The following is a 24,565-nucleotide window of genomic DNA, read 5'->3' as shown; positions in this document are numbered from 1 at the left end:
CGCACACACACACACACACATACATAGTAGCTGCATAATAAATATAAGTATGTATGTAAGGCTGTGTGAGATCCATGAAAAGAAAAATGCATATGTAACGCGATTTGGTTTATAGTGTAGATCGTAGTAAGGTTTAGGTGAAGCTATGCTGACATTTGCAGATTTGTCCAGTATATGTGTGTATGTACATATATTCATCTGTGTGTTCCGCTCTCCCGCAAGCCAAACGGGCTGGCTGTCTGGCAAGTATCTACTTTGGCCCACCTGAACCAGCCAAACGGCTTTTGCGCATGCGCGCAAACGTTCACACAGAGAAACAAAAGCTAAAAGCAATAACATACACGGACACGACACAGCCACCGTCTTCTTCTTCGGTCGTTGGCGGACTCGGGTCGGGTTTGAGCCAGCAACTTGTTGTCTTTGCGCTGACCAAGTCAGTTCTGTGGCTTTCGTCTGCATGGAATGATCGTGTGCGCATCAGAAAAGCGTTAACAGATGTATGTATAGGTGTAAGGCGTATTTGAGTGTGTGTGTGTGTATGTGTGAATATATGCAAATTTCGATATACATATGTATGTACATATATTCGATCTCTTGTGCCAGTTTCCCATCATCGTGTGTGGTGTCTCAATAAGTGATTCTGCTCGTAATATCTACCAAGAAGTGTGTACCAAATAATACCGATTAAATAAAAAAGGGTTAAAGCAAGTATGTACATACACAAGTATATCTGTAAATCTGTGTGCATGTAATATTCATGACAGAGCGGTGCCAACATTTTTGCAACATTTACATTAACATAACTGCATATGTATTTGTATGTATGTGTGTGCGTGTGCAGACGAAGACCCAACAACTTGTTAATCGTGAAATGTAAAAACACAATAAGGAGCGTTGCAGACGGGTGCAACCGACTGCGCAGTACCCTGTTATAAGTGTAATAGCAGCTTAAGAAAACTGTTAGTATCAGCTTAACAAAACTGTTAATTGATTATTGCGATGTGCGGGATCGGGAGTGGGTGTGGCAAAATTGTTAACATATGTACATATACTATATCCGGGTCTCTGCGCTTAGTATTGTTGAAACTAATATACTCTTAATTTTTTTTTCTTGACAGAGTACAACAAAAAAATAAAATAAAAAAAATCAAGTTTTGAAACTCCATTTGCTGGTGTACAATAAAATACAAACAAAATATAAAACAAGAAAATTGAATGGCAACAACAGTGAACTAAAATTCCAATCACCGACAAAAAACTACAACAAATACCAACCGATACGGGTCCAATAAATGCTACAAAGTTAACATATTTATTCACATTCAGATCTTGGAGAAAACTAATCACACATATGCAGATGTATGCCCCAAATGTATGTCTGCATAAATGTACAAATGTATAATGTGTGCTAGTCCCGTAAAGAACCGTCTGGAGGAGCCAAATATGCAACACCCGCTTATTTCTGCATCAAATATACACGAGCTGCTCTCTTCACAAATTGAAAACGGAAACGGAAACGGCGGAACGAGACTTCGCCAGGAAGGTGCACGTGGTCGTCTTATAATTCCCAAAATGTCCGATCCGACACTTTGTCGGAGCCTGTGCCTATTGATGTTAGTCATCGCTCTGATGGCAGCGCCTCCCTTGGGATCTGCGCAAGCACATGGTAAGTTTTGGGTTTTTATTCAAGGCAGATATAGAAAAAATATAAGCCTAAGCCTTTATACAGCTTGATGTGGATTGAAGTTGCTTTCTTCTGCCCGTTACATATGTTTTCACCAAACCAGCATACCCTTTTTTTTTACCAATTTTTAGGTACAGGGCATGTATATTCGATGACCACAAATTTGAATAATCGCCAAAGCTGGCAAACCGTTGTTCGCAGAATTATCTGAAACTCATAAATAGCATTCATATATAGTAGTAGGTAATATTTGTAACAGGATAGTGACGTCACATTATCCATAGCATGTGTTAATAGTAGTACACACGGTCACTCTGGCAGCAGGTCCCATGTAGGTAACAGAGTATGTTAAGCATAAGTCTTAAGTCTGTAACTAGCTTTGAACGCGAAAATAACTGTGAGCTACAAATAAACTCGACCATCCTCTCACATAAATTTAATTGGTTTTTTTGCAAAATGAAGCCCACTCATAGCTGAATATGGTACATAATGTGATTTCGCATTCCATTCATTCATTGTGAGAAGATACCAAACATAAAACGTATTCGGAAGAACATGTTGTCGTTATATACTTCCATAATAGAAGTTTATACACACCTGTAAGGTTTACTCAAGATTTAACATTTAATTTAACATTAACATGAATCAACCCCGAAATATTTATTGAAGCCTTTGGCTTCCTAATAATAACGTGTGCATATACTAACACTCACAAGGCTCTAGCAATAACAAATGCATTTATTTTAATTTCGGGGTGAATGGGCAATGTTTCGAAAAAGTTAAATATGCCTAAACTGTGTACCCAATTTTTATCGATTTTTGACAAGATAATAGTTTCCGATCAAGAATATATATGCTATAGGGGTTACATACATTTAGTCAAAACCAATATACCCTTGCTTAGCCATTTTCAATTGGTACAGGGTATACAAAGAGGGAAGAGAAAGCTACTTGAAATGTTGTGTTTGATGATGTTCAAATAGTTAAAAAAAAAAAAAACAAAAAATATTTCCAACGCTTTAAATTTTGTATTGAAAAATTAATAAATGGACACACATAGTTTATTGTCTAGAACCAGGCTACAAAAAAAAAATGGAAAAAAAACCTTAACAAAACATTTCCCTAATATAAAACATTCTCATTTTAAGTGTAACCGAGCAGGGACAGTTAGATAAATGTCATTGGACTTTCGAGAGTACAGGCACAGACCTGCTTAATACTGTGTTGACGTCCTCTTTTGCGTCCGTTTTACTGTTAAGGCGAATGCCTGATCAGTGTTTACCGCTTGGACTGGACTAGTTAGAGCAACTACACATGGATGCATAACAACATATTTAGTCTGATCGTCACATTGACGCATGGCAAAAACAAGAATTGAACTTGCGGCTGGAAGCTGCTTTCACAACGCAAACAGAAGAAGAAAAACTTTCAATACCATCGCAAACACACACAGGCACAGACACAGAGCCATAGCACCAACATTGTCGGAATTATCATTCAAGAAAGGCGGACAGAGACCTGAACCGAAAGCGACGCAGAAGCCAGAAGCAGCCTCTACAGACAGAAAATGTGGGTCAGCGACAAATGTAGAAGGCTTTCTTCAGCGTCATAAGAAAATATGTGGCTTTTATATGGAAGAGTCTTATTTTAGATTTCCTCATAGGTACTCAAAGCTCAAAAATGAATAAAACTTGGCAAATAATACCTAGATTATATTCATCGCAAATGAGATAATAATAATGAGATAGTAATTATCTGTCTTAAGTGTGAAGGTTGCTTAATGCAGGCTGGGGTGAATTATGCATTATTTATCTGCTATTTGTGGGGAGGCTATTTGTAAATTTTCTTGACACAAACGATAATCAGTTATAAATATGACAACATATTTTGTTTGACTACATAAGCTCTGTCGAAAAATAACATATGTACATATGACATCATTGTAAGTTGACAAAAGAAATCAAAACATAATAAACATGCCAAATTAGTTGGTCACTCAAAATTCGAAACTCGAAATCGATTTAGATCGATTGCAGGATATACAGGGCTCAGGTTCTTAAATCGACGATAGGATATTAAGAAATTTATAATGGTAACGGAAACAATAATACCGATGACAGCTCTATTATCTATTGAAAATAAATAACAGTTACACACTTATGGTATTATTCCCTATTTGCCTGCATGTGTATGTATTTTATAAATAATGTTAGATCGACAACCAATCGAATGTGAATGTGCATGCAAACAGTGTAACCAGATTTTCTAATAAGATAATTAGCAATCCAGTGCAATATGTCTGAAGTATCGATATCGGTGACGATATTCCTATGCCTATCGGTGGCGATATCGATACTTCAAACAAAGAACAAAAAGAAAGAAGAAAAGGACAACAATTATAAAATAAAGCCAACGGCCGTTAAAATATTACACTATCGATTTGGCACTACTATGCGGATAGATAGAGATTAAAGTGTACAATTTCTTTGGTAAATATGCAGGTGCCGCCGCTTTGGGCAACATGTTCGTGAAATCAACCACTTTCTTTTTATTGATCAGCAGCAGCCGCAACAGCCGCAGCAGCAGAAGACGGCGACGGGTCCAAATGAAATCATTTATACCTATGCTTGTTGGCTTGTTGGGGAAATTGAACAATTCAAGGTTCGAAATATTTTAAGAGGCATTTCACCCAAACTAGTTCCGAGTAACAATTGTTGTCCGGGTCTGGGTCCGGGTGCAGGGGAGAAAAGCGCTTTCGCTTTATTTAGTAAACTTCGCTTTCGTATGTATATATGTTAAGATATGTTGTCTTAAGTATTTAGGTAATTCCAATTGGCAGATTAATCACGAACCTTTTATAAGTATTTTTTCTAATAATTATTTTCGTATTTTCAGATGAGCCGTACATTGTTAAACCAACGCCCATCTTACGTGCGACAGGTGCAGATGGTAAGCAGCATATGTACTTCATTTCCTAGAGATGATCTCAGTTAATAGTAATATTATCCAATATACTTATGTAAATTGCTTGACCTGACTGACTGACTGACTGACTGACTGAACTGAAGGAGCTAGAGGAAGGAGAGTAAGGGCAGTTTTGCCAAATTCAACTCATTTTCAAAGATCTTTGCTTCAACTCATTTGAGAGGCGTTTCATACTTTTCGTAAAATCCATCTCACAGTGGGTGAAGTTTCAGGACTAAATTCTATTCTAAGGATATTTTTGAAAATTAATTTCCAAACGTTTAACACACTTTTCATCAAAATCAACCCATATATTTTGCTTCTTAATTCATATAATTTCAAACCGATTTTCAAATATCTTTGTAAAATATAACAAGTGAAGTTCAGAGAGGGTAGTATGGGGTAGATATACATTTTTCTCGGGTGGAAAATAGGCGAAAAATGTATGTAGTTGGACTTAGGGAGGTCGTGAAAGACCAGATAATAACTATATAAATATATATAAAGATATCTTAAAATATCGGTTGGGAAATGGGCGAAAAATTGATGTCTAAATTTGAAGCAAGTACTTGGAGCTGGAAGGGGGGGACGTCGGGAAATACCAGATAATAAATATACTATATAAATATATATAGATATCTTAAAACTACAAACTGCACAAATACATTTCTATGAACTGAGTTACTAAGCTAATAGGTTTGATATATATATGTAACAAACTAAATCGTGCTATATTGTTTTACATACTTACTTCTTTTGTGAATCCTTTTCTTTATTTCTTTTTATGTAAATGATTTCACCATCTCTCTCTGCTGTACATTCTGGACATGTTGATTTAATCTCTTATTATTCTTCTTATTTATGTATTTATGTGTATATTACTTTTGTAAATATTTGTAACAATTTATCTCTCTCTCTCTCTCCTCTGTGTCTAATTCTCCTTCAATCACCCGTCTCTGTGTGTGTGTATATATATGTGTGTGTGTGTGTGTCTGTGATTGACAACATATTAGATTTAACCACTGTATTATTGGTAAATAACGACGGAGGCGGACGCCTAGGTGACAGTCACGGTCACGGCCGATTTCTGTCGGTTCGCCCCGAAGTCGGCCTCCTGACCTCAACGGCACGCACCTTTATCCAAGAGGGCGTGACAACCGAATATGCGACACAGGTCGTAGGCACAACCCTCAACAATGGTCGTCTGTATGCACAGTACCTGAAGAAGAGCTCGCGGGTGCTCTTCGAAAATGGTCAGGTGTCGCCGTCTGTCGTCACGAGTTGGGTGGGTGAAGGTGTTCCCCAGACTCGCGCCTACCTGCAAAGCCACAATGATCTGCTTGATGCTGAATCACCGGATTGGCAGGAAATCGATGATAGGCTACTAGATCATCAGTTTGTTGGCAATACGGATTACATTAAGCTTGGGCACGCCGCCAGTCAATTGATGGAAGCGCACGCTGCTCCATCTTCGTCCGCCTCGACGGATCCAAAGAAAATTGTAGATGTGCAGCTTGTGGCCAACTCCGGACAAAGGGACGACAATGGCCGCAAAGTGGCTGCGCATAAAGTCTTGCCAATTGGCGATTTGCCAACGTTTACGGTCAAAAATCATTTTGAGCCAAGTGGATATCAGACAATCGAAGGTGAAATAAAATCACAATCTGTTGGCGAATTGTCTGCTCAGACTGAGGAAGAAGAAGGACGCTCCGCAAAGGTTTACTATCAGGATCTAATGCAGGATAAGAAAAGTGAGAAAATATCCATCCAAAACTCCCAATCGTACCTCCAATCGCCAGCTAATGTGGCAAAGAAGAGTGCTCCGTCAACTGTTACCTACTATGGTTTTGCTGAATTCACAACTCTCGTGGGCGATAGTTTAATTGTTTTCCTGCCGAGCACTGCCCAGCCCAGCTCCATCGTGGGCCACGTAACCTCAATAAAGGGCATGGCTACACTTAGAACCAGCGAGGTTCAACCACCGCAGGACGCAAGCACAGAAAACCTCCTTGCGTCGAAGACGGTCGACCGTGAAACTTCCTCCAGTACAACTATAAATCCGTGGGCTGTTTTTGTGGACGCCACTGAGCCAATAACAACAACAGAGAGCAGCAGCAGCATATCGCCAACGACTTCAGAGCTAATAATGTCTGAAATTGGCTTGGTTTCAACTGCAACACCTTCTCTTGATCTTACAACAACCGAGAAGATAATCGAATCAAGCGATGCAAAGCCAATGTTTTCATTGCCAACGGACCAAGAAATTCTGGAAATCTACGCGTCTCTAGCCAAAGCTCAAGCAGCGGCTTCTCCCTCTCCTTCTTCTTATCCCACACCAGTATCCGTATCTGTCGAGACAATGCAACATACCCAACTTCCAACTTCCGTCCAACCGGATGAGACCCATTTGCCAAGCGTCCAACCGGATGTGTCAAATCTTCAGGTGCACGGAGGAGCAACAACCATATTCATAGACGACGATCCCTTTGAAAATTTTGTAGAGCCCACTTCTGTGTTAACGATTCAGTCCTCGCCAGCGACAGCAGAAATCATTGCCAAAACGACGCCCACAACAGAGGAGAAGGATACGACTTCATATACAAATGCCGATGAATCAGAAGGGTCGACAACAACGAGCTCAGAGGCTGAAGAAAACTCAACCACCCTCAAGTCACAGCTGACCGAAGATACAACAGATCCTGCAGCATCTCCAGCGGAGCTATCGCCGTTGCCGTCGCCGTCGCCTACACCGATAATTAGGGAAATAAGTAGCCCAGATGAGGTGAAGTGCGCACAGATCAAGTCACAAGTGTTTTTGAGGCAAGTACCAAAGACTAACACGATTTCAAGCACGCAATTAGTACAGGGTCAAGAGGATCTTCCATTTGACATCAAGGAGACAACTAAATATTTCTGCATAGAGACCACACGGGCAATTGAATCACCACAACTGGAGAAGCCCACACACACATCAGTTGTGCAAGACTCGTCGTCTTCTCTGCCTGCAACAACAACTGTGGCATCATCAGTCCAAGAAGATACAACCACAGTGGATACCCGGCCAGAGACACAGACCGAGGCTATTGTCACACTAAAGGAAGAAAGCTCAACAGAGGCGGAGATGGAGCCAGAGACGGAGACAGAGACGGCGGAAGCGGTTATTGATGATGATTATGTTACCGAACCTGACACTACTCATTTAATTGATAATGATAATGATAATGACGATTATGATAATGATAGTGGCTCGGACGAAGTAGATCTTATATACAAAACCCTATACACAACCTACACGTACCTGACGACCTTCTTCCAAGGCCCGTCCACAACTGTCTCTAGCCATACGGAAATCGTTACCAATGTGGTTACCTCTACACTAGATCCCGATAAAGATCTGAACACGAAATCAACAGATATTTTGGCGCAAGTCGGTGACAATGAAATCTCCGCCACTCAAACTCAAAATGTGCACGCACAGATGACAGCTACGGCAAAAACGATACCGAGGAGTTCATCGAAATATATGATTCCCGATGAACTGGAGAGCTTATTACATGCAAGTGCCAACGATGAGCCCAGCAGTTCAAAAGATGCCAATCAAAAACAACAAACTAGCTATATTGATGATACGAAATATACAAAAACATTCTTTACAACTTACACATATTACACAACAATTTTCGCTGAGAGCGAAACGGAGATAATGTCACGGACTGAGGTCTTTACAAATTATATTACCGAACTTGGTGGGCCAAAAAAATCGAGTGGAGCTGCTGATCAACGATCAATCGATCAAATACTAGCATCTACAACGTCGCCAGCCATAACCGTATCCGTGTCGGAAATCCCTCAACTAAATCTCAATCAGGCAAAGGAAGACGAAGAGGATGATGGAGAAAAGCATGTGACACTGGTAACTGATGTCCGATCGAGTAGTTCCAATGGCGAACAACAAGTTATTGGCAAAATCGGGGCTGACGATCAAGTTAGTTCGGAGAGCAATACGGAAGAGATCCTGCCATCCGCAACGCTGCTTCTTCAGACCAGTTTTACAACGTTCACCTTCTACACAACGATGTATGTGTCGGATAGCACGAATGTCGTGAGTCGACTCGAAACTGTTACCAATATTGCCACCGAAACGTTGCAGCCAACGAAGGTGTTGAGCCATGAGGAGGCAACCCTACCGATCACATATTTCACCACATTCACGTATTGGACTAAATTGGCCAAGGACGGAGAAATCACAACAATTAGCAGAGAGGAAACCATATCGAATGTGATTGAGCCGTCTAATCGTGCCACCGTTGGCTCTGATTCCAGTTCAAACTCCATTTCGGACTCGAGTTCGAGTTCAATGCTGTCGACAATATCACAGACAAGTGTTGGCTTAAATAATGCGATAAGCACTAGCAAAAGTGATGTATCAGCAGAGCTGACGACCTTCTATACCACATATACGTATTATACTACCTCATATGAAGCTAATAAAACTGTGACGGATTCTCGCTTTGAGACAATCACGAATGTGGTAACACCCAAAAGCGATCCGATCGCAACTTCTGCGCTGAATATAGAACTGACAACACCAATATCCATTTCAGAGAGCGTCTCAGCAGGAATCACAGAAGCACAGCAGGATAGCAAAAATAAAGACTTGATATTTTACGATTATAAGCATATAATCGATGCCGAAGGGGTTAGCACCTTGTACTTTACAACTCAGATTCAATCTACAGTCGACGGTGAGGGTAAAGCTATTGAGGCTACCAGCAGCACGTCCAGCTTGCATATCGATGAGGAGAAGAAAATGATTTTGGCCACGGCGCTGGCAGCTGAAGGGGGCGGGACGACAGATCAGAACTCAGTTTCTGCTCGGCAATATAAAACCGGATTGGTTCGACTAATCGAGGGCACGCGAATCGGAAATAGTACGACGACCCTGTATCAGTCAAAGGTTATTGGCACTATTATAGACAGTCGCTATGCGCAGATTATCGAGAGTACATCCAGCTTCATCTTCGAGAAAGCCATAGCTGCTGCCACCGTAGTACCAAGTGCAACAGTTGATGACACGATGATGATTAGCAGCAGCACGCAGAGCGTCAGCCTGCAGTCTGTGGCTGCAGTGGAGGGCAGCATTGCTGGCGATGATGCGATCGAAGGTGTTACCGAGGACTCAAATCAAGAAGACCATGATTCGGATGATGCTGACAATGGTAATGACAATGCTCGACAATCGTTTCAGTCAAAGAAACGCACTTTTGCGCCCGTGATTAGACCGTTCGCCTCCCGTAATAGGCCGACATTTGCGCCAAAGCATAAAACCCTGAGTCCGAGCAGTGCAACAATTATAACGAGATCCGACATAACACCGACAATAACAGCGACTCCGGCTCTCAAATCCGTCGGCAGGTATAGTTCAACTCGAAGGGGTGCCATTTCCAATGCCCCAAACAATCCGCTTGACGGTGGTCCGGCATCGACATCGTCGTCTAGACGACTATTCGGACGCCCAATAAAACCGTCGACCGGTTCCGGTTCCGGAGTTAGCCAGAGCGTGGGAAGCACACAGCAAGCGAGTCCAGGCTTCGCTCCGTCCAGAAACCGTTTTGCGTCCTCATCACGTTCTGCCCCAATATCTAGCTCGAGGCGTCTCAGTATAAATGCCTCCTATCGCCCGTCCAGCAGTCCCGGTTTTCGTGCTTCAGCACTGAATGCTGCCAACTCGAAGCAACGCATTAAGCCAACCTCACTTAATGGCCAATTAGCCATTTCCTCAACATCGACATTGCCAAAGCCAGACAATTCGGACGATGAAGAGGAGAGTTCCACAGAGGAGCAGACACAGGCCAATGAAGAGGATGAAAAGGCAACTCAAAATTCCAGACGTAATCAGAACCCATTGCTGCGCTTCCGTCGACCTCTCAATCGACCCAGCGGCTTCACGCCTGCTGCTGCACGTCCCAATGCCAGTCCGGCTACCATTTCGCCCAGAAGGAATCCGTTATCGGGGCGAGCCAAGTCAACGACTACCACAACAACGACAACGACAACGGCCAGGCCACGCCCTCGAAGCTTCCAGCGACCTACCATATCCAGTCTTCAAGCGCGAGCAAGACCACAAAGCAATCTCTTTCCGCCACGTGGACTGTTCCAGCAGCAGCAAAAGGATCCAGTGCCACCGGCGGACAATAGTGAAACAAATGATGCTGAAAACGAATCCGACTATGATGACGATGAGGACGGCGAGCAGGCCGATGGAGATGCTGATGTGGAGGAGAACGAGGCCAGACGCCGTCGCAGTTCCAATCGAAAGGTAGCAGAGCCAAGAAATCTATCGCGTAAGCGCCGGCAGGCAGATAGTCTAAACAGAAGTCGATTTCGATTTCGCCGCCCGAAGACCGTCACAACAGAGGAGCCGCCGATCGTCGAAGAAATCACTGAAACTTCGCCAAGTACGGCACGTGCGAAAACCAATTCTCGCTTTGGCTCCAGGTACCACCAGGCCATGCACAAACAGCAAATGAGCACAAACGCGCCGCCTACAACGAGCCATCGGTCGATTCGGCCCACAAGACCAACATCGCCACGAACACAGTTTACGCTCAGAGAGAAGGATACCACAATAAAGAGCATTACCCGACCGGGTGGAACTACCTCGAACTTTCGACGCCAGCAACAGCCGGCCATTAGACGCAACCCGACCGTCTCCAGCTCGTCAAATTCGCGTCGGTTAAAGAGCTACAGCAATCATAATAGCAACAACAACAATGCGGAAAGCTCCGGTCTGCGTACCTCGAGCAGTCCCCGCTCTCGGAAGGGCAATGCTAACGGTGCGACCCGGGGTCGAGGCACAATGCGCGGCAGGAATCGCAACGAGTACAGCTTGGAGACGCCGCCACCGGAACTGGGATCGGTGACAATCACAGTTACGCATCTGATACCGGCGGAGGTGACGGTGCCCGTTGTAAACGGTCAGGTGACCGAATACAAGAACATTGTTACGGCCAAGACAAGCATCGAGGTACTGGGACCACATCAGTACACCCAAAGTCTGGGCAACAATGGGCAAACGTCGCTGTTCCTCACCCGTGAGGATTCCAGCGTGAATGCGGCCGGTGCAACGGAGCTAACACGATATCTACTGCAGGACTCCCTGACATCGACTGTTACATTTACGCCGACCACAATTCGGGGCAGGAAGACCTCCTTCTCGCACGTTCTGCCCTCGACCGTGTATTCGGTGGAAAACGTTGTGTCCACGCTGCAGCCGCAGATAGCGGCAAATGCGCCGCTTGCGAATATTTTGCTGTCGCAACTGTTGTTGGGCAACATCAATTTGCCGAGCAATCCTCTCCTGGGCGCACTTGGCCAGCCCCAGGCTCTAGGCTTGGGCACGGGTACGGGCTCAGCAGTGGTGGAGCCATCGTTGCCAGTTACGGAATATCGCACCCATACGTCGACCTATGTAACCACCATATACGACGGCAAGTCCACAATTGTGCCGATCACCTTCCAGGGCAAGAAGATACTGACAACTGTCTTCGATACGACGGCACAGACAATAACAGCCACCGAATATAGCGTAGACACAATAATAAATACACCCAGCCCGCAACAGCAACTGCAGCCATCCGGACAGGTGGCTCAGGTGAACAGCCTCCTGTTGCAGCAATTGCTACTCCAACAACAACAACAACAACAACAGCAGCAGCAACAACAACAGCAGCTACAGCTGCCGGCTCAGATAATGCAGACGACGTCGCCGCAAATAATTTTGAGTGAAAACCTGCAGGATTTGGAGGAGGGGACACAATTCGATGCGGATGATAATATCGATGATATTATAGTGCCAGCGATTGGCCATAAAGAGCATCACGTGCAGCATTCCGGCAAGAGTCGCAAAAAGCCAAGGAAACCAAACGGAGGCCAGAACAAGCGCAACAAGCAACAGTTGCCCAGAGGAGGATCGCAGGAGGAGGAGGAGGAGAGCAGCGTGGTTACGCTCTATGTCTCTGGCCGCAGGCCAGGTGAGTTCAGCACAATTCTGTCGACGGTGCACAATAGCCGTGATCACGATCACCTGGCCCCATCCAGCTTGCACAAGCGACATGCCCAGACGGCTGCACTACATATTCCGGATGATGAGTATGAGTTTGGGGAGAGCGAACGGGTGCTATCATATTTACGACCTCTGGAGCAGCAACCAAATGAGTTGAATTTGATTAGCCCCGATTTGGATGAGGAGGAGTGCGAGGATTGTGCATGGAAAGATCATACAGCTTCCCTGGAGAGCATCATTGGCGATGTCGATCTGTGGTATGCCAAGGCAACGAAGCAGGCGAAAGAATCCTCATCGAATACGCAGGAAGTCTCCTTGTCGAGCAGCAAGGCGAATCTCAATCAATCGAATGCAATATATTTTTTAGCATAAATGACCTCGCTGAGTTGTTCCCACTTCAGTTGCAGGTCACAAATACTACACAATATCCTCAAGGAATTACAAGTCGGATTTCCAAGCGAGAAGTCTCTCTCTCTCACAAGCCCCGACTGCGTAAGGTCCTTGTGCGACGCAAGCCCCACAAATCTGTACTCCCAACACTAGTCAATAACAACAACAACAACAACAATAACAATCGAAGCGAAATCGATTCGAAAGGCAGATCTGAGCCAAAGAAACTTCGTGTTGTAGTTTTCCAGCATAGACCTACAAAGAGTAGAAACCATACAGAAAATACATTTTCCCCAACACTATCCGCCGTGACAAAGTTAACGGCAAATCCAGCAGCCACATTGCAAACGGAACGTTTGCCAACACTGTCCATGTCAAAGTTAACGTCAAAGTTAACGTCAATGAAGAACGCTACAACCAAGCGACGACCTAGAAAACGTAAGCAAAAGCAACTTAGCAATAAAAGCCATCAATTATCGATTTCCGAGCGGGTTACCCAACAAACTGCACTGCAACTGATTACCACAACAAGTACTGAACTATTTACTCGAACCTACACCTATGTCGTGGAGCGGGTGCACAATGATCAAACCGAGCTTCTCGAATCCATCTCAACGTTTACGCGAGTGAATACCCGAACTCTGCCTGCGACACTGACTATTACGCGTACTCAACTAAATAATATTTCGGTGATTTCCACACAACAACCTTGAAATCTTTCCGAAATTATTTTCAGTAGGGACCGAAGTTATATGGCATAAAACTTCAAACTGAATAATTCAATATCCAAGGAATATTTCTATTTTTTGGTCGAATCCTTTTAAAAACTTAATAATCTTGTTTTAATGAAAGCAGAGCTCAACTCTTGCTTTTCATCTTTTATTAGAAAACTTATTAAATTGTAAAATAACAAATTAATGTTCAAAATTGAATGCAACTAAATTATTTAACTAATTATTCGATAAACAATAAAAAAAAGGAATTCATAGAGGTCAAACTTTGACGGTCCCTGGCTAAAAGAAAGTATGGTACAACATTTACATCATACATATGTATTTTGATGTATCTTGATGTATTTCACACACACCCACACACACACACACATACACATCATATACGCATGTATATACATATATATACTCTTTTTTGTTAACTTCAGATCTTAAGTTTATTTATCCTCCACGCCCGATTATAATATATGTGTATATGTATATTGCTCCTTGAAAAATATATGTCAATAAAATGTACATAATTATAATAGCTATGCATATAAGGACATGTTAACTGAAGTCTAAATTGTACATTTTAAGTTAACTTTCAGTCTATATCTACATATATATCGTTTATAACAACGGGCAATTAATACAAAATAATCGACAAAAATTTTTGATTTAAGTATGTATAAAATGGGTTTGTGAATATTGTAATTTTGATGTACGTATGTATGTTGTATGTGAATTGTATGTTAAGAATGTTACTTAATCTTAAAACATAAATTAATGACAAACATAAGTTTATCTTGTGTGTTTGGCAATTATACATATATATCTCTACATATTTTCTGAAAATAAAATGATCGATTTCTCGACAACATTCTATTATTACCATAAACATGTTGCATCAAACTTCATTTGCCTTGGATTTCTCCGAATAGAGCAGCTACGATCCCGATCCCGATACCAGCTCAGCAAATCGAATGGAGCTATATATAATATATATATAGATTGCAAGGACGACGAGCCAAACGGATTTAATAATGTCTTCTCTGTCTTTTTAAGCCAAACAAAACTCTCTCTTACATGCAGATATTGTATATCGAAAAATTTAACTTTTTTGCCAGAGTGTTTAAGTATACTTCGGCTATTTTTGCCAGTAACCATTTCGCTTGGCTTCTATAAGAACCTTAAAAAAAAAAAAAGGAATTTTAATTTTATCCTTTCGGAATTCAATTCTCGTGACTCTAAAACTGTAGCCCCAAGGCAAGGTAATGGGCCCATTAAATTGTGTGAAATTGTACATTTTTGTTGTGGAACTGTGAAGAAAAGTTATGTAAATATGCGCATAGTTTATTGATTTGTAAAAAGGCCGCCCCTCGTTTAAAATAGTTGTGCGCATTAAATGTCCACTAAATGTCCACATAAAATTCTTGTAATTGATGCAGGCTACAATAAGAGACACGTTAAACACTATACAACACATAGTACTAAAAGTGAATCAACTGAAACAACTGACACAATGTCCCGCCTTCAGAATATCCGCATGCTGGCTGACACCAACCACAATTTGGTTGGGGACATGTCGGACAGAAGCTTGGATGAGGCCAGATTCAATCTGGCGACGCATGTTATGTCGAATGGCGTTGAGCTAATAATTGCCAGCGACAAGGTCAAGTCAAGTCATGTTGATATAAATCACGGACTCACCAGCAGCAGCAGCACATCCTCCTCCTCGAGGCACGTCCAGTCACTGCGGCCGGTCACCCTTGCTCCCAGCACACTGAAGAATCACATGATCTTGGCATTGCCCACCAGCCGACAGGTAAATCGTATGCATATAATATAATAAACATACGTAATCTATCAATCTATCTGCAGGAGAACTTCACAATTCCCACAGATGAGAATCAATTTATTACGAAGACCTGCCTGACGACCTACACATACCACACAACCTACCTCCACAAAGGAAGCACCACGGTCGAGAGCAGAGAGAAGGTTGTCTCCAATCGGCATACGGAGGAGCGTAACTTCTTGCGAGCCAGCACTCAATTGTCGCTGGGGGTAACTCTTTCAAATGTAAGCACATTTGTTTGGCATATAAAATACTACATATTTATACATTTATAATATTTATAGACGCTCGAGCTGGCGGTGGGCATATTTCCCACGACATACCACTACTATAACACGCTGAGAGACAACGATTTGGTCATCACATCGAGCTACACGGTAATTAACACAGTCACCGGACCGGAGGATTATATATCATACTTACAGCCTTCAGAGGATGCAACCCCTATGCTGGACACAAACACCTACTACACTCCGCTAGTCATAACGAAAACAATACAAGACGGTTCGGAGTCGACAAAAGTTGTAACCGATGAAAATATTCTGACTCAAGTCGTTGTCACGGAATCAATTCCGCCACACGGTGCAACTGCAAGGCTTCAATCGATCCACGTCGCGAGTCAAAACAAGTTCGATTCGACGACAAGTTCGATAGATGTTCAGATCTATGCAACGAAAACGTATTTGACTACGCTTACCTATCTAGCGACAGCTACACAGCCGTCGTCCAAGGAGGTAAACGATCATTTTTTAAGTAACTTCCAAACAAAGGTGATCGTCAATGTTATGACCGACATTGTGCCGAGTTCACTATTGGGACCGGAGCTTCTATCCAGATTTTCTACGGAGCTAATGCAGAAAAAGGGCAAAAACAATCGAAAGGTTCTGGTAACTTTGGCTACCTTGATAAGCGGTGAGACCCTGCAGGTAACTGCAGTGAATATGCCAAAGGAAGCACTAACTGAGGCCAGTCCACTCAACATTAGACAATCAACAAAATTGGCCATTAAGTCAAGTACAATGCAAAATAGCATTAGAGTAGAAAAAACGAAAGATCAAAGCGAGCATGACTCAGATACAGAAACCGATCAAACCGCATCAGAGTCCGAAAACAATGATATATATTTTAGGCCGCCAAAAGAGTCGCCGACTGTCGAACAATTAATTGGATCTTTGAATCTACAACGATTTCGACCAGTCTTCGATGTAATGGCTGAACTGTTGCAGAAGAAAATCGTGAGTAGGCCAACTCAAGCAAAGCCGGCATTGATTTATGTGAACGAGAGGAAAAATCAAACAAATAATATCTCAGACGAAAAGCCCGTTTACATACCACTTAAGCCGGACAACCCGAGCCAAACCGAGCAGAGCCCGATCCGGAGCCAGAGCCACAACTCGGATATTAATAGCTCCAACAATAAACTGGACATTAATCTTAGCAGATTGGCGGCACACAGTCTGCACATCAATCCCCCGGAAGCGGACACGGAGCTGGACTTTCCCGATGCATCGGTCGATAACGTCTGGAGTAACAACAACAATATTAGCCTTAATGCAAACCCATTATTGGGCTACCAGAACCTATTGCTTAATAACGGTATACCTATAAGACCGGGAGAGATTATAAATGCCAATGCGGATGTCATCATTGGCAGGCCAAACGGCATAGGAGGAGCTCAATTCTCACCTCCTCGGGCGAAGACAGCGATTAATTATCATGCGCCGCCATTTAAAAAGAAAACCTGGCTACCTGCTCCTCCTCCTCCTCATCCACCGCAAATTCCACTCTCACTTACCCCACCACGTCTCATTCCACTCGTTCACGAACGATCGAAAATCAATCGCAATCAGCAAAGGATTATCGGCGAGAATTACAGCAATATCCTATGGCCACCTGCGCCAGTCTCCTCCATCTCTCAAATATATCCAGAGTTCAGCACAACAGCCTCAATATATAATTTCCAATCGCCAACTGGCGCTCACAAACGATTACCACCGAATACGAGCAATAATGGCATCTATGGTTCACAGCAAGTTCTTATCAATTTGAATTCAGAGCTGAATAACAATGAAATTTTGGAAATCAAACAAATCCCACAGATATTCAGTACACAGCTAGCTTCGATCACCACAACATATCCAATGTCCGATAATAATTACTACAGGCAGCTGCCCCCGAAGAGCTCAATAGCTCCGACATACTCGGCCCATCATCACATTAATCTGAAAACGGATGTCCTCAGTCACAATGTCAACATGAATGTGCCGCCGCTCACGTTTAAGCGAGAGAACGAGAACTTTCCACTTGCGACCGCAGTCCGGGGACACATTCCCCCGCCGCCGAATATGCCGCTGATAAAAATACCTCTCAATAAAGCCCATGTCGAAGTTCGCCTGACACCGCAAAACAACAGGCTGGCTGTCGAGCCGCCGCCACCGGAGCCGAATATTAGGCAAACAGCAGCCAGCACATTTAAGCAGCGTAATCAGAATTTTTCGAAAAATATTGAAAGCTTGTCGAGCTTCAGCAGCAAGACAATAAGCTCCACAAAACAACCGCACACTTCTAACTTCTATTCGAATTCAAAAATATTGCCAACTAGTCCACAAATATTCAATTCAGCCAAGCCGGCAAACCACTCAAACCAGTGGAATATAAGTGAAACACGAATTATGTGGAACGATCCGTTCACATCGGGCGTCTCAGACTCGGATCAGGCTGCCACAAATTTGATCAGATCGGAAATTAAAAAACGGCCCACATTAGTGGGCGTGGCTCCCATTAATATGCTCGACAATTATGGTGAAGATCAGAGCGCCAGGTATACCAGCTACAATTCGAAGTACAATTTCTCAAATGAAAACATTTCGCCATCGCAATCGCAATCGCTTAATGTGAATCCCAACCTGTTGGCTTCCAAGCCAGATATTAGTTTGTACTCTTCCAGTTCTCCTGCTCATCAATCAACAGTGAATCCTTGGCTGTCAGTCCACACTCCTCCATACGGCAACCAATTTGTCCGTTCCAGTTCCAAGAATATAGCTCCAGCTAAATCAACTGTGGATCCTTGGCCATCGCCATCGCAATCGCAATCGCTTAATGTGAATCCCAACCTCTTGGCTTCCAGGCCAGATATTAGTTTGTACTCTTCCAGTTCTCCAGCTAAATCAACTATGGATCCTTGGCTGTCAGTCCACACGCCAGACGGCAACCAATCCGTCCGTTTGGGCCAGCCCTTTGTCAAGCACAAGCCGCCGACTCAGACTCAGTCAAAGGGGAAAAGTGACATACCAAAAAAGATATTTGTGGCAACTGGCGAACGTTTTAACTTAAGGCCAATTGCAACTAGCCAAATTATGGAGAATGCCGATTTGTATGCCGGCAAACCAACTAAAATGTTGCCGCCTCGTCTGGCAACATATTTAAAGACAACCACCTCCATGAGGATCTATAACACGCAAACTGTAGTCGGACTGCAGCCACCGCCAACTTTATCTCCACCTCCATCATCACCATCAGCAACAAGAGTTAAGGAGATGACAACATTCCATAGACATTCGACGTCATCCACAGCACTTCCAACACCGAATGTTATAGTTGCCCACAGTTTCGCAACACAATTCAATTCGGGCTTAAAAGTAATAACGCCAAGTGCAGAAATGCCCATAATCAAAAATTCAGTACGTTTAGAAGACAGCAGGACTAATGTATTAAGGACCCAAAGCTCGTATATAGCGAAGACAAATGTTCCCGAATCTTCAGCTTCGATTCTCAAGTCGTCAATTAAGAAATTATCGACTGATTCGAAGCTAATTGGTATTTCGCCTCTTCTAGTGCCAACTAGCACCACTTATTCCAATAAGAATGTGCAAAATGCTTCTAGCTATATGACTTATAACAATAGTCAAAGTTCTTTACATTTATTGGAATCGTCGGAAGCGGCTCTGTCGACCGAAACGAAAATTCTAATTGGAGAAATAAATAGTAATGGGTTTAAAGATAAAATAACAGATTTTCTCGATGATGCCAGCTTAACGAAAATGCAAAGCATAATTTTTAGATCAATTGAACCAGTTAGTACGAAAAAGAAAATTAAACTTACATCAAAAACGTCGCCAACGTTGATGGATGAGACAACAAAACTTATTCAAAGGGTAACCAAAAGCCGGACAACAGATCACATTCAACCGAAGTCGAGACCGTATACAATAATGCCCACGACAACGACAGCGACAACAACAATGAAGATGCGATCCGATATTTCCAGTATTTTAGTTGTAATGACAAAAGCCACTGGTAATCAGAATAGCAATAGCATTGATTTGGAAGTACCCTTGGATTATGATGCCAGTATATCATTCGAGATCCCGACACGAGACGAAGACATTTTGCCGCCCATTAACGCCAACAGTGTACTACTGGGAGGTATCCTGATAGCCACGCCCTCGAAAACACAGTATACCCAATACACAAACTTCAACTCATCGGCATCGGATGCCTGCAATCCGGCCTGCAAGTCCAATAAGAATGAGATATGCACCAGCATAACGGAATATGTGAATCGTTGCGAATGCCGGCTAGGATTTGCACGCATGTTCCCAGATCGGCCATGCAAACGTAAGTTTCTTGATTTATTTTAATACATACATAGATGTATGTACTATAGACGAATGCAACAATATAATATTATTAATAATATTATGCAGTAAAATATAAACGTCCGTTAGCTTTATTATATTAATTCTTGTCCGCTCTCTTTATTCTTCCTCTTTTTGTTTTTGTTTGAAGTATCGATATCGTCACCGATATCACGTCAATTTCGCTGACAATATCGATACTTCAGACATATTGCACTGGGTTGCTTATTATATTATTACATTGCTAATCAATTCAAATTCACATTCGATTTGTTGTCGAACTTACAATGCGTATATTGATTTTTTTTTGTATGCTTTTACAATCCACATTACAGCCACATATACATACGAGCTGCAAATACCAATTACTAGAGTTGGAAATTACCTACTCAAATTCAGCGACGAGTTTCTAAACAATTCATCAAGCCAATATCGACATCTGAGTTCAATAATTCTTGATGCCATCGATCGCATGGTTATGCAGTCCGACTTCCGCGATGTATACTATGGTGTCCAGTCAAAAGAAATCTACTCCAACAGGGATGGCGCAGTGTTGGGCTGTTTTTTGCTACAGGTTTAATTTAAAAATGAGAAATTGTTTTAGATTTATTATATATATATAATTAATTAATTATTTTAGTTGTCGGAGAATAGCAACGAAAAACGCTTAGAAACTGTTTTTAAGAAATACCTGCGCCAGAGTAACTACAGTATTGGAGGAACTGAGTTATACACGTCCAAGGAGGATATCAACATGCTATCAATTAAAGGTAAATTAAATTAATAAACCAATCATTTTCATTTAAATCTCACAAAACGTTGATAAATATATAATAAATAGTTATCCATAATGTAAGATTTTGAATAATTTGAATTTAAATTTGATCAAATCCTTAACAGTGGATTTGATATCGATATCGATGTAACTCTGTTAAATCCAATATCGATACATTCTTTGGTTTGTAGCTCTGTTAGATGTAATATCGATACAAACCGAAGGAATGTATCGATATATTCAATAAGCAAACGATCACTTTTTGAAAGATTGTGAAACCGATCGGTTGTGCAAAAGAATAAAAAGCGGAAATGCATACTTTATAATATATATAATTTATTTAGATTTTGACGAATGCGTCCACGATGACTTTAATGATTGTTCTACTCATGCCCACTGCTTCAATTTGGTTGGCAGCTATACCTGCAGCTGCCCCGACGGCTATGTGGACATATCGGATAATCCAATTTATCCGGGCCGTCATTGCGCCGATCATGTGATTGGCTGCGATAGGTGCAACTACCATGGCAACTGCGTTACACCGATTTTGAATGGGACTCCAGTCTGCGAATGCTTTGCTTGGCATGCTGGCGCCATGTGTCAATTAAATTTAAAGATTCTGCTAATAAGCCTCATCGCAATAGGCACCGTATTTATCGTGTTGCTCGTCTGCGTTCTGCTGATCTATACAAGACGCCGGGTGCGGCGGGGTGGTTCTACGTCGAGGCATATATTTATCACGGCATCCAATTACCATCCTAGCATGTTGACAACGTCCAGCAACAAATCGGTCATGTCCTCCTCCGCAGCTCTCATACGTAAATGTGGCAGCATGGAAAAGCATGTGATTTTAAATGATTCAAATAGCGAATCTAGTCACAATTCTGGGCCATATTCGTTCAAGGTAATGATTTGATTCAAGACTAGGGAGATAGGCATGAGAGAAAGAATGCATAAGATCCCGTCCCGATCCATTTGAAAATCACTTACCGGCCCCGTCATTCCCGTCCCGTTCCCGATTTAGACAGTTTTTTGATTTTTGATTTCTATCTCAAAATTAGGATTCAAACCTCTGCGCAGCCGACACGGTCGAGCCGGAACAATCGGATCGGTCACTTACAGTGATGATTCCGCGTGCCAAATATTATCACCCGACAGTTTTGCCGCATGCACAACTTAAGAAGCACGAGTTGACACTGGAAAAAGTCGATAATACAATTCTATTCAAAGGGACGCCACAATTTTATGCGACCCACACTGATGCCAAACTTAAAGGAGGAACAACAAGAGATCCGTCCGAGCCCTTTGGGCTCAAAGAGTCTACTACCCATAACAGTGGCGCCCTAGTCTCTGCTGGCTTTGAGGTGTCTGCAATTGTAAGCGATCGAGCAGTTCAATCAAGTTCAAGCAAAACAGTCGAGTGGAAGGAAAATCAAAATGACCAAACACATCAAAGTATATCCAGAGCTAACTTAGAAGCCATTTTCAATTCTGGCGAGTAAGTTTACAATGGCATTTTCAAAAAAGTGTGTTGTCCCCATAACTAATCCTATTCATTTCAGGGATATTCATAGAATGAGCTCCTGGATGACCAATATTCCTCCGAATGCTATGTAAGTGATGCCAATAAGTCTTCCATCTAAAAATACCGGGCAAGGCCGGGAAATTCCTGCTAGCATATGGATATATGAATAACTTTCTTTTTAGATCGGCTGATGTGCGCTCATTTGATGAAACGACAGTCCAGGCTGTGACCAAATCAATGCATCTATGTTTCGACAAGCTGGCGCAGAGTACTACAAATGAGGTAATTAATATGACAGCGATTATATATGTTATAGATAAAATGATTAACTTACATTTGAAATCTGTTTAGGAGGCGAACACAATGACAGAGCGAGATCTTGGCTCTACATTTTTGCTGCCGCATACACACCTTTACAAGCCAGAGAAGGTATCAAATTTGACAAATACGCAAATTCTATATAAGCACTAATCGCTTGATTAATTATAGCTCGAGAGTGACCTGTCCGGCTTTGACTCGTTATAAGATATATACCATATATATATCTGTATATTTAAGGAGAGTCAACTCATAAGATTAAATTCGTTGTAAAAATATTTGATATACCGACGCTATTGTAACATAATTCACGCACGAAGCCAGGATACCTCTGGATTTATTCGCATTTGTTATCAAATAATGGAATATTTTATAGTAATTTACGCACGGCACCCATTTAAAATGGGTCAAAAACTTTAATAACTCTGTCCAAAGTATGTTATTGCTAACATTTCTAAAATAAGCACTAACAACTTAACCAATTTGGCTTCCATCTGTCTAAAAATCTGGCTTAATCATTTACGATCTGGTTTCGCCTGAAAAATTAAATTTGTACACATAGCAAGATTTAAAGAAAGAAGCACAGATGCATTTATAGAAATCAGTACGAATTTATGCTGCGACAGTTCGCAAATGGGGGAGCAGGGTAACTACCAGTCGGGCACATCGCTTGTTGTCTTAATTAGTTAAATTTAAAAGCATATTTTTCTTGCCCTTGTGAATATATATTTATATGTCCATAAAGATGTATTTGAATGTAACGTTGCATTTATATATCGAATTAACTCCAACTAAATAATAAGTCGACTAGCTATAAATTTTACAATCAAGAATGCATTTATTGCGTTTAACGTGTTTTTTAATTATAAACTTTAAATAAATTGTGTGCCAGCAGATTATCTGTAAGTCAACCAAAATGTATTGCCTTATTATGCATAAAATGTATTGTAAAATATGTAATGAAAACAACCTTACCTTTATTTATTTATTATTTATCTAATAAAATTGTAAAAAAGCTAAACACACTATTTTAAAAAAAACTAAGCCCGAAAAGAGTCTCAAGCTAGATTAACTAGCTAAATCGACTTTGTAAGTAAGTATTTTTCTAATCGTAATGCTGTAAATAGGTTTCACAAAGTTGTAAAGTATTTGAATTATAATAACTAGGTAAGACATTTCTCTTTTGAATTATAAAGGTTCAAGATCGAAAAAACAGTAGGGCATAGTATCTGTATCTGAGCTGTACCTTTATTACAATTACGACCCTTTCGAGTGTCGGCTGAATATATCCTGCTGACGGGGTGCAAAGTCCACACAACTAGCAATTACGAGAACTATTACCTAGTCGGGGATGTGCGACTAGCGCTTGCCCTGTAACCTGCAATATTTTTCAATTAGACTTGATCTAGGCATGTTTTCAAATTTCATACATTTAGGTATTATATTAAAAGGTTCCGTGAGAGCGAAGGAGGAGAAGGAGGCATTTCTTCTGGTCAAAAGGAGAAGGCCTCCTTCTGTCTGTTATATAAGTTGCACAAAACCATGATACCCCATCTGAAATGGGGTACAGGGTAGAAGGATAGGGGTTGATATAGGGTTGTGTTCGCAGCTTTTTTCGTGTCAAAATGGACGGTGG

General features: G+C 41.8%; 1 protein-coding gene across 5 annotated transcripts; it reads left to right on the top strand.

Annotated features, from left to right (window-relative positions):
- The first annotated feature begins 1,124 nt into the window (after positions 1–1,124).
- LOC135427860 (mucin-2) lies at positions 1,125–23,781 on the top strand. 5 transcript variants are annotated; one of them, XM_064681549.1, is made up of 14 exons: positions 3,975–4,173; positions 4,247–4,345; positions 4,580–4,633; positions 15,265–15,641; positions 15,698–15,898; positions 15,959–20,291; positions 20,647–20,885; positions 20,952–21,081; positions 21,431–21,990; positions 22,148–22,584; positions 22,649–22,699; positions 22,794–22,893; positions 22,963–23,040; positions 23,101–23,780. In XM_064681549.1, the coding sequence occupies exons 4-14, from the start codon at positions 15,339–15,341 to the stop codon at positions 23,134–23,136; spliced, it is 6,468 nt and encodes a 2,155-aa protein (XP_064537619.1). In that variant the 5' UTR covers positions 3,975–4,173; positions 4,247–4,345; positions 4,580–4,633; positions 15,265–15,338; the 3' UTR covers positions 23,137–23,780. The 5 variants fall into 5 exon arrangements, 4 of the variants coding, with proteins under 4 accessions (XP_064537618.1, XP_064537617.1, XP_064537619.1 ...); XM_064681550.1 differs by having other exon boundaries at positions 4,244–4,345; XM_064681548.1 differs by lacking the exons at positions 3,975–4,173; positions 4,247–4,345 and adding an exon at positions 1,125–1,666 and having other exon boundaries at positions 23,101–23,781.
- Positions 23,782–24,565: the final 784 nt, after the last annotated feature.

Source organism: Drosophila montana, unplaced genomic scaffold (genome assembly GCF_035044405.1).
Source record: "Drosophila montana isolate Dmon_TW-CO22-7 unplaced genomic scaffold, ASM3504440v1 contig_2397_1, whole genome shotgun sequence".
Classification (NCBI taxonomy): domain Eukaryota; kingdom Metazoa; phylum Arthropoda; class Insecta; order Diptera; family Drosophilidae; genus Drosophila; species Drosophila montana.
This window is presented reverse-complemented; position numbering and strand designations above follow the sequence as displayed.